This window comes from Physeter macrocephalus, chromosome 7 (genome assembly GCF_002837175.3).
Source record: "Physeter macrocephalus isolate SW-GA chromosome 7, ASM283717v5, whole genome shotgun sequence".
In the NCBI taxonomy this organism is placed as follows: domain Eukaryota; kingdom Metazoa; phylum Chordata; class Mammalia; order Artiodactyla; family Physeteridae; genus Physeter; species Physeter macrocephalus.
This window is the reverse complement of record NC_041220.1, coordinates 131,433,537-131,445,353: the sequence shown is the minus strand read 5'-3', so window position 1 is coordinate 131,445,353 and position 11,817 is coordinate 131,433,537. Positions and strand designations below refer to the sequence as shown.

Sequence of the window (11,817 nt, the reverse complement as noted above, 5' to 3'; positions counted from 1 at the left end):
TGACAGCTGTCACATACAATCTAACAAAATTGTTTCAAATAAAGTTAAAGACAACTAAGTGCTACTAGAGCCATCTTATAGAAAAAACTGAACGAAACTTTTGGCCCACCCCCTACAGTGGTCTTCTACTAGCAGAATTTGAAAATTACAGCTTTTCAGCTGTATTCTAAACAAAAATAATTAAAAATCAATTCAAATAATTTAGAATAAGTGCTTTATTTTAATTCCCACAAAAACTGAAACTATCATTTACATCAGTTGCAACAGCAATAAAAATTAGAAGTCAATTCATTTCTTGAAAACACTTTTTATAAGCATAAAACAAAAGTATAGGACACAAAAAGGTACTCCTTTTAAACTGAAGATAATCTGACTACTTGTGACATACACACCTGCAGATGTACAAACAGCAAATGCATTCAAAACAGTGCAAGATTTAACTAATTTAGGACAGTATTCCAACCAATCCCAACTCAGTTTTCAATTACTTGTGCAGGTTTATATAGTTACAAAAAGTAAATCTCTTCTAATATGTAACTGGCTGATGCCAATTCAGAATACTCCATACCAACACAACAATAACTATGGAAATCATGAGGTATGACTAACGGGGAAAAAAGCAAACCCCAACATCCAAAGTGCATATACTTCAATATAACTGCAATATATTTCTACTTCTGTAAAAAAAAAAAAAAAGTTTTCTTTAAACTATAAATCTAAAAGAAAAGCAAATGTATCATTTCACATTCTTTTTCTGAATTTAAAAAACATATACATAATTGTCCTTTGTTTTTGATAAGTTCAAATATGAATTGACAGTGGGGTTATTGGATTCTTTAAGAAAGCTCTATAGAATACATGACTATAACATACTATATCTTCTTTAAGAAGTATGAGCTGAAATGTTAGGCATTCCTTGTGTTGTTTTTGTATATATTTAAGGAATGCTGTTCTTATAAACAATGGCTTTGAAAAAGAAATATATTATTTCAAATACATATTTGAGACCAAAATATATTACTAGAGGATCTCTATAAAAGGTTGCCAAAATTATACTTATTTGTGAAATCAGGGAAAACGTTTTTAGAATTTATCTTCCTAGAAAAAAATGCTACCATTTTTCTTCCTTTTTCTTTTTTCTGATTATCACAATTAAACATCAGAGGATTTCCCCCAATAAATACTGATGTAAATGTTGATTTCAAGGGCAAACAACTTTTATAAGAGTCTATTTCTCAGGCAGTTCACCATGTGTTGAGACTGAGGCAGCACTGTTCTGGTGTGAATTGTCATTGGACTGCTGTGAAGTATTCCTTCTGGGAGAGTTTGTTGGGACCCGAAGCTGATTGTCAGGTGTAGGCTTAGCAGCACTTGGTGACTTTGTAGAGGAATTAGACGGAGGTCTGTGACGATTACTCTCCTCACCAGAAGTAGAGGAATGTCTTTTTCTTCCAAATTCCTCACCTATAGGGGGCTGCAAATTATGAAAGACAACATAGTGATGATTTTACTATTTTTTCTTCCCTTCAAAATCTAAGGCCAGACTTTTCTAACAGAGGGAAACTATGCCGGCACTTCAGTAGATTTTATTAGTATAATGAAAACTTAACAGCAATTTAAGGTATTAAACTTAAATTTCCTCCTTATCAGTCAATTCTTTCATTCAACATGTTTATTAAGCTACTCCTATGTTTTAGGGCTTGAACTAAATAGTACGGCATAAGCATAAGGCTGGGTTCGTTGTCGCTGGGAAAATGTTTCAGAGAGGCCATTTTCCTTCGTTATGCAACTTCTGTCAGTTGCAAAGCATTTATAACTCTAACCCTTTCCTTCTCCAAACTTCCACAGTATTTAAAATGCAAATAGTCATATTTAACAGCACTGATACAGGAAAACATGACACAAATTTAAAAGCAGAGGTCTGAATTCTTGGCTTCTGTTCAGATAGGGCAAAAATCACTAGTATTATAAAGCAGGGATATCTTGTGACAGAACTGGCTGGATCACTCTAGAAACATAGCTTTTTTTTTTTTTTTTTTTTTTTTAATTTTTGGCCATGCTGCAAGGCATGAGGGATCTTTGTTCCCTGACCAGGGATCGAATCTGTGCCCCTTGCATTGGGAAGTGTGGAGTCTTAACCACTGGACCACCAGGGAAGTCTGAAACACAGCTCTTTAATTCCAGAGATGGAGGCACTTCTATTAACTCCATCCCTGGGCTATCAAATCTATTTACACAAAACTACAAAAGACAAACTAATTGTAATACTAAGCAGAGATGAACCTAGCCTTCCTTTCACCTCTCTCTTTTCTGCTCTTTTTGATTCTTCTTTCCGTATTTCTCTCTTCTCTTCTTTCTCCTTTTCCTTTATATAATTATGCTCATCCCCTTCTTTTCTTAAAATGTTTTCCTTTTCCTCTTGAAATCAAATTGTCTAAAGCCTATTCTCCTGTCTCTACACATACACATAACATTCTTGCCCTAATTTTATTATGTGGGGAACCATAAATCCATGTTACATGAGCACGTGTTATGGAAACTATAGGATACAAGTACATAAAAAGTGAAAAAATTAAAAACTGCTAGTGAGGGGACTTCCCTGGTGGTCCAGTGGTAAAGAATCTACCTTAAATGCAGGGGACGTGGGTTCAATTTCTGGTCAGGGAACTAAGATCCCACATGCTGTAGGGCAACTAAGCCCACGTGCCACAACTCCTGAGCTCAGGCGCTTCAACTAGAGAGCCTGCGTGCTGCAGACTACAGAGCCCACATGCTCTGGAACCCGCGCACCACAATTACAGAGTCCACGGGCCCTGGAGCCTGCACAACACAACTAAGGAAGAGAAAACCCACACGCCACAACTAGAGAGAAGCCCGTGTGCTACAACGAATATCCCGTGTGCCAAGACTAAGACCCGACGCAGCCAAAAATAAATAAAATAAAATAAAAAAAAATAAAGAAATATTGAAAAAAAAGTAAATAAATAAAAACTGCTAGTGAGAAATGAGTAATATATCCACATAAAAGTTACCAGATCCATAAAATGTTTATCATGCATATCAAAATTAAAGTGAACTGACCATTGCTCCACGGTTATGTAAGATATTAACATTTAGGGCCTCTGGGTAAACAGAATATATGGGAATTCTCTATTTTTGCACCTCTTTTAAAGTTTGATTTCAAAACTGGAAAGTTAAATTTTCAAAATTAAATTTAAAAAATAAAAGTTATAAAATTAAACTTAAGAAAGTCACTGATAGCTCAAGCATAAGAGTAATAAAAATAATACAGGGGAAAGGAGTTAAAACTTACGTCAACACGGAAGTCTTCCAACTTCTTAAAGCTACAGAGGTATTCCTGAAGTTTGGGGTCAATAGACTGTGTCTTAGATTGAGAATATTTTAGATAAGCCCAAAACTTTTCTAATCCATACAGCTGACCTAATAACAAAGAAGAACATACATGATAAAATATATAGAATCTTTAAAAAATGATTCATATTGGATATGATCCTACCAGCATTAAACTATGTCTTCTATGTACACTTTATCTAGATCTTGAAGATAAGACATTGTAATGAATAATGGCAGCTAATATTTATTGAGCATTTACCATGTAACAGGTATTATTTAAGTGGTTTATTGTATATTAAACTAATTTGAACTATATACAACCCTGTAATATAGGTGCTCTTGGGTATATTACTGATGAGTAGACTGGGCTAACAAGGTTTCTGGGTTTTTTTTGTTTGTTTTTCTAACAAGGTTAAGTAACTTACCCATGGCCACAGTGCTACAAAGTAGGGGAAATGGGATTCAGACTTAGGGATCTAGCTCAGAGTCTGCACTGTTACTCACTGTGCTATTCCACCTTTCCAAGAACACTTGCTCATGTTGCATAGAATTTTCATGTAATGGAACATCAGTGAGTAGTCATGTGTGTCAAATGAATAAAGACAAAATACAAATCCATAAAGGAAACACTTCGGAGTGGCTATTTTCCAACATCTCACAAGTAAGACCTTCGTACTATATGGTGCTCTATCCTTCATCACAAACCACAAGAGTGGCCTGAAAGTCTTAGTCTGCCCTAAAAAAAAAGTTACAAACTCCCTATTTATTGACAGACTCAGATTTACAATTTCCAAATAGAATAAGGTTATTGTTTTGTTTTACCAGATTCGTAGTCTTTTTTGGTTTCTTCTTGGAAATCCTTAAAAATTTCTTGTCTGAATTTTTTTTCCAGTCCATAACTATAAAACCTGAATAGACATTCTAATCCATACCTGTGGGAAGAAAATAAAAAGTTTATAATAACATTTTTCCTATGACAATGCAAATAGTCATATTTAACAGCACTGATACAGGAAAACATGACACAAATAATCTCAAACAAAAGTGTTCAAATATATGTAATTTTTAGTATGCAGATTTTTAGCTGAAGTGGTAATTAGTAATCCACAGCTGGCTTTGCTATTTTTGTTGACTCAGGCATAGCATCTCATGGAGGTATACTGGGAATATGCAAAATAAGAGGTAGCCCTTGGACAACTACACTATGGCTTCTTTGAACAGACAGAGGATCTCTTCCTGGTATTTCTGAAGAACTCCCTGGTATTTGTCCCTGGTATTTCAAAAGATTTAGTGACAAACTGGCAATGTTTTAGATTTTTTCCCAAACCAAGGCTTATAATGGTGTGTTAGTACATGGTATTAAATATTCTTGAACATAATCTCTAGGAAGATAAAGACCATACTCTTGGGCCATAGACTCTAGGTGTGGTTGACCCATTCAACTATAAAGGGACAAACCTAATGAAATGTCTCCTAAGAGAGCCTGCCTGCTTATAAAGTATATTAAATAAAAGATATTTTGCCAAAAGAATTGTATCACTGCATAAATCAGAAAAATTTGTTTCTTCTTACAGCTACCTAAAGAAACTGAGACAAGTTTTGGACAGTGGATCAAGAAACTACATGGGCTCAACCTTCAACTAATGGTGATGAGCAGAACCCATGAGAGTGGACATGGACAAGGTCAATGGACAGCAGTAAAGGGACCATCTAGCTCATTCAAATAAAACATGTCGCAATTTAGCAAATCCCTCATTTAGAATCCTTAAGTCATTCTGGGTGCCTCAGTGGAGGAGAGGCTATATTTCTTCATTCCTGGTATCATAATACTGCCCAGCCATTATTCACAGGAAGAAGGGTGTGTATATGTGTGTGTGTGTGTATGCATGCATATGTCCTGTGTAACCAGCTTATTTACAAGATAGAGAGTGACGGTCTCTCTGGAAGAATAAACAGGTTTCTTGGTAAGATGGCAAGAGGAATGCAGGACTACCAACCATACACTAACCTGAGCCCTTTCCTTTGGTAGCCATAAATGACACTATTCCTTGAGCTTGTATGACTGAGGCTAAGGGGACTGAGTACTAAAGGAACAACAGTTCAGAATGACAAACCTGTCTTAATACTCCTCTTATGGGATCACATTATATTGATACCAGTGTTTCTCAATCTTGACTATATATGTGAACCACCTAGGAAGCTTTTTAAAAATGCTGCTGCCCAGGCTCCACTCCAAACCAATGAAATCATAATCTCTGGGGGTGAAGCCTAGGCTTCTTTCTTTCTTTCTGGAAAGCAGGATTGAGAAATTTTAGGTTTTATCAAGTAAATGACATTTTAGAGGAATGTTAGGATTCTTAGATTTTTGGTAAAGGCCAACTGACTACTACAATATCTGGATTTCTAGTCTTATTTTTTAGCAAACTAATTCCAAAGATCAAAAATATGACATTAATAATACAATCCAAATATGCAGCATAAACGCTGGAGTAAAGAGCAGGGGCAAATGACCAGTCTCTCAGTTGTCATTTACTCACTGACCAATCACTGTGAGACAGCTTAGATGAGTAGAAAACAAAAAGGCTGAGAACCAGAAAGAACTACATTTGAATTCTAGGCTTATAATCATCTCTCTAAAAATGGGGATAATAATATCCTACTTTTCAATAATAGATAATATTTGTAAAGCACTTAGACCAGAGCTGGCACATTGCAGATATGTATGTAATTAATGTTACTTCTCTCCTTTCTTCTTGAAACCATCCTACTGCTAATGTTAGTCAATGGATATATTCAGTACTGATCTTCTTCCTAATAAAAGTAACCATTTATTGAGCACTTACTATGTATCAGGTAGTATGTTAAGCTATTATAAACATACACAGAATACCATAGGAACAAAGAAGAGGAACTCCCAATCTAGACTTGGGTAGAAATGGGATCAGAAAAGTTATAGAAAGTCCTGAGGAACAAACAGAAATTGTTTGCATAAATAGCAAAATATGCTGAGATTAATTATAACAAATGCTTTCAAACTTTTCTAAGTCCAATAGTAAGAAAAATATTTTACCTTGTGACCAAGTCAACACAACACTCACATATATACGTGTGTACATAAAAACATATGTTTTGTAAATAATTAAATTTGTATTTATGTATGAATTGTAAAACATATTAACCTTACTATGTTCAGTGCAGTCTGATATTTTCTATTTTTTTAAGTAAGTCAGAACCACTAAATTGATTTCACAACCCACTAATGGGTAGCAAAACACAGTTTGAATGAGAACATCTAGATCAGCTGCTATGAAGAACAGTTTGGAGGTTCCTTAGAAAAATAAAAATAGAACCACCATATGATCCAGCAATTCCACTCCTGAGCATGTATCTGGAGAAAATTACAATTTGAAAATACACATGCACCCCAACGTTCATAGCAGCACTATTTACAATAACCAAGACATGGAAGCAACCTAAATGTCCATCGACAGATGAATGAATAAAGAAGATGTGGTACATATATACAATGGAATGCTTCTCAACCATAAAAAAAGAATGAAATAATGCCATTTGCAGCAACATGGATGGACCTAGAGATTGTCATACGAAGTAAGTCAGACAAAGACAAGTATCATACAGATATCACTTATATGTGGAATCTAAAAAGATGATACAAATGAACTTATTTACAAAACAGAAACAGACTCACAGACTTTGAAAACAAACTTATGGTTTGTTTTCCAAAGGGGAAAGGTGAGGGGAGGGATAAATTAGGAGGTTGGGATTAACATATACACACTACTGTAGATAAAATAGATAATTAACAAGGACCTACTAGCACCAGGAACTCTACTCAACCTATATGGGAAAAGAATCTGAAAAAGAATGGATTATATGTATATGTATAACTGAATCACTTTGCTGTACACCTCAAACTAACACAACATTGTAAATCAACTGTATCCCAACATAAAATAAAAAATTTTGAAAGAAAGAAATGGCAAATATTGCCTCCAGTGCCAACTCTGATAAACTGGCAATAGCTATCAAAGCTGTGTTAAGAAAGACAATCTGAATTCAAGAATAATATTAAACAATGCTGGGATTGATTTAGAGATGTCAGTAATGGACAGAGAAGAGGGAAAAAGAGATACACATGCCATTTATCTATGATTCCTGATCAAGATCAAGATTTTAGATGAAAACTAAATGGGCTTTATTTTTACACAAGTCAGTGCAAATGTAATTTTTTTTTCAAAGAAATTTATTTGCATATCTTGTATTCCTCTTGAAGATCACAATATTGATTAACAATAGATTCTTATTTGAGCTTTACAAGAGGAATCCATTTCTAGAACCTGAAGAAGGTAAATTTAGGTAAATATTGAGTGGAAAATTATCTTTTTTCTTCTTCCGTCTCATCTTCCTTCCTTCCTTTTCCCAAGAATGAATAGCTTAGCTTGCATGAATCCATTTCATGTTCCTTATCATCCTCTTGGTCTGTTCTCAACTCAGCCCTATTGGCACAAATTCCCCTGAACATTTCTTATGGAAGCAAGATCTAACCTAGACAAAAAGAAGAGTTAGCAAAGCAGAGGGAGGATGAAGAGAAGAATAAGCAGAGGTAAGAATATGTACAGATGTCTAGAGGCTAGAGAGCTCGGTTCATTTGGAGAACATGTAGTTCAGTACCACGGTTGCCTAGAGGACTACAGTTGACCCTTGAACAATGTGCACGTTAGGAGCGCCAACCCTCCCACAGTTAAAAATCTGAGTATAACTTAAAAGTTGGCCCTCTGTATACATGGTTCCTCCATATCCACAGTTCCTCATCCACAGATTCAAGCAACCATGGATTATGTAGTACTGTAGTATTTACTATTGAAAAAATCTGCATATAAGTGGACCCATTCAGTTCAAACTGGTATTGTTGAACAGTCAACTGTAGTACGAAAAAATGAGACTGAACAGGTGCGTCAGGATGTATCATGAGATACCTTATTTTTTCTTGTCATAAGGAATCTTAACTGGTTTGGCTCTAAGTATGTAACAATTTGGGGATGTATATGCACATCCAAGGGAAATCTGTAATGGTAGGGGCAAAAGAGAGAAAAATCTGTCTTTCAAATTACATTTGGCCTTTGTACCAGCCCCTAACATGGTTCCAAACATGATACCCACAAACTTGTGTAGTCCCCTCCTATATTATACCAGGGTTGGTCTGTGTGAAAACTATAATATGGCAGAAGTGATGTCACTTTCAAGTGCAGGTTAAGTAAGACACCGAAGCGTTCATCTTGGAAGTTCTCCCGCTTTCTTAGATCATTCACTCTGGGTGAAGTCACATCGTGAAATGCCCTATGGGGAGACCTATGTGCCAAGGTACTGAAGCCTCCTGCCAATATCCAAGTGAATGAGCTTGAAGAAGATCCTCTAGCCTGAGTCAAGTCTTCAGAGACTGCAGCCTTGTCCAATACCTTGACTGCAATCCTATGAGAGAAGTGAACCAGAGCCACCCAGCTAAGCTGTTTCTGGATTCTTGACCCTTAGAAACGATAAACTAATAAATGTTTGTTGTTTTAAGCTTCTGCGTTCTGGGGTAATTTGCTATGCAGCAATAAAAAACTAACACAGTCCTTCTCCCAGTTATCATGTGGTACTTTCACAGTTCGAAATCAGGCTACTTCTGTACTAGTTTTTAGTATTTAAAAAAAATTCCCTCCAAGTGTAAAAATATGAGAAAATATTTGACCTGTAATTTTCTTTTGCATCTTCCCAAGCAAGTTGTCTAAATTCCTCATACATTGTTTTATTGAAGTGATCTCTGAGGAAAAAGGACCAGAAACGAAAGAGGGTATTCATTTCTTGGGACTGGCCAATTCCCAAGTGTTTTCTCTCTGGAAAAAGTCAAAACAGCAGACGTTTTACATAGAGTAAAATAAAGAAAGCTGAAACATATTAATCCCCAATTGGGTTTCTTTTAAACAAAGAACAAATAATCCATTTTCTGACTCACTGCTCAAATTTAAGCATTTGTCAATAGTAACAAGAATATAGTAAGCTTTATTTCCTAATGTGTCTAAGCTACAAAATACATGAATAAAGAATATATATAAACATATTTAATTAAGGCAATTATAACAAAAGACTATTTTAACCTGATATTAAATGTCACAATTTGAATTTTTTAGAATTATGTTTTAATTTTAAAGATAGCTATCTAAAGGAAGGCTCTTACCACTTAGGCATCTTCTACGATACTTGTGGTACACTTGTTGGGTAAAGCCATTTTCCTTCAAAAGTTCGTGAGAAGGGTGCTGGAACTTTGGGAATGAATGAGGAGTACATCCATAACTTCCTACTAGTGGTGCACCTTCTGAAGGCGAAGCATTTGAACTGCTGTTTGAGGAGGGGGAAAAAAGCCTTCAAACAAATATCAAGAACCAAGTGTTTAAACCAATTTGTACTATTTGTTTACTGAGAATCTGAGCAGTGGAAAAGGCATTAGTCCCTAAAACTCTCCTAAAGTAATGATACACGGATCTACATATGAATTGCTATCTATGTTCAACACATGGGTAAATTCAGAAGTTGATAAAGGACATGGTCATAAATTCTCAAACTAAAACAATAAGAAGCAGATAACTGACTAGCTAGCTTACTCTTCTCTTCCAGATCCATTATTAATTTAGTTTATATTTGTTTTTTTCTTATAGTACTGGGGAAATTTTCAATTTTCATGAGTAATTAGGTTAATGATATAAATTGAATAAGTGGATAAAATCTGGCACAAAGGCAATATTTTCATTATCCTAAAGACATACCTGTAATTCTGTAAATCAATTTCACTTCTGAAATTTCACCTATATCTATCTTTTCCTTTTCATCTTCACTCTGTTATTCAAATTGAGGCTTTCCTCCTCTTTCGCTTGAACTAATTGGTCTCCTTGTTTTTTCAATCTCCCTCCTCTATACTGCCACCAAAATGATCTTCCTAAGACTGCTCTAAATCAGTGGTTCTCAATGTGTGGTCTGTACATGCTTGGAGGGGTTCCCAAGAACCTTTCAGAAAGTCTGCAAGGTCAAAACTATTTTCACAACAATGCTTAGACATTATTTGCCGTCTTCACTGTGTTTACATTTGTACTGATAGTACTAAACAATGGTGTATAAAACTGCTGATGCAAACTGAGGCAATGGCACCAAACTTTACTTACTAGTGGTTATATTATTCACTGCTATGTACTTGAAAAAAATTTTTAATGCCAGTTTCACCTTAAGAGTTCCTTGATGAAGCAAAAAAAAAAAATTAACTTTATGAAATCTCAACACTTGAGTACGTCTCATTGTGTGTGACAAAATGGGACAGAAGCTTTAGTTATGCAAAATGAGAACATTCTGGAGATATTTCACAACAACGTGAATATACTTAACACTACTGAACTGTACTCCTAAAAATGGTTAAGATGGTGAGTATTTCATGCTATGTGTTTTTTATAACAATTAGGGGGAGAAAAGCACTTTTGCAGCATATCAAAATATGATGGCTGTTGTTATGGACTAAATGTTTGTTGAATTCCTAACCCCCAATGTGACGGTACTAGGACGTAAATAAGTCATGACAGTAGAGCTCTCATGAGTGGGATAAGTGCCCTTATGAGAGGAGACACAAGAGAGCTTCCTTCTTCTCTCTCTGCTCTCTGTGAGGATACAACAAGATGGCCATCTGCAAACTAGGAAGCAGGCCCTCACCAGATATGGGATCTGTTGGCACCTTAATCTTGGATCTGTGAGAAATAAATGTTTGTTGTTTAAGCTCCTCAGCCTATGGTATATTTGTTACAGAAGTACTAACTACAACAGTTGTCTTAAAGCACTCATGCGATAAAATTGTGAGCCGAACTGTTTTTTTCATGGAATACCATTTTTAATTAGAAGAATAGCCAACAAATTATGGTTATTCAGACTTTGTTTTGTGTCAGACATTTCCTTGAAAATGAAAAAAATGAGTCTGTAACAATCAGGAAAAATTCGAGCTTTCATGCAAAAATAAGAATTTTGGAAACTTTGTATTTGTCACCATGAGCCTAGTAATTCCCACTCATACCTAAGCACTTATCTAATGAAATCAGTGCTGGGTTATTTTTTAGGAGTTTGTGTTGTAAAATATATATGATATTTGTAATTTTAGCCATTCTTAAGTGTACTACTCATCAGCATTAAATATTCACAATGTTATATAACTATTACCACTACCTCTACCAAAACCTTCTTTATCATCCCCAACAAAAACTCTATCCATTGTATATATGTGCCACATCTTCTTTATCCATTCATCTGTTGATGGACACTTAGGTTCCTTCCATGTCCTGGCTATTGTAAATAGAGCTGCAATGAACATTTTGGTATATGACTCTTTTTGAATTATGGTTTTCTCAGTGTATATGCCCAGTAGTGGGATTG

The 11,817-nt window shown here is 35.3% G+C and overlaps 1 protein-coding gene across 10 annotated transcripts in view; it reads right to left on the bottom strand.

Annotated features, from left to right (window-relative positions):
* Positions 1 to 219: 219 nt before the first annotated feature.
* LARP1B (La ribonucleoprotein 1B) overlaps positions 220 to 11,817 on the bottom strand; it is a 149,036-nt gene continuing 137,438 nt past the window's right edge. For all 10 annotated transcript variants that reach the window (XM_028492277.2, XM_028492279.2, XM_028492282.2 and 7 more), the window contains exons 15-19: positions 9,593 to 9,753; positions 9,107 to 9,251; positions 4,177 to 4,286; positions 3,314 to 3,441; positions 220 to 1,474 (exon numbers count right to left, since the gene is read on the bottom strand). In XM_028492277.2, the coding sequence (XP_028348078.1) occupies positions 1,229 to 1,474; positions 3,314 to 3,441; positions 4,177 to 4,286; positions 9,107 to 9,251; positions 9,593 to 9,753 (790 nt within the window). In that variant the 3' untranslated portion in view covers positions 220 to 1,228. The remainder of the gene's footprint in view (positions 1,475 to 3,313; positions 3,442 to 4,176; positions 4,287 to 9,106; positions 9,252 to 9,592; positions 9,754 to 11,817) is intronic.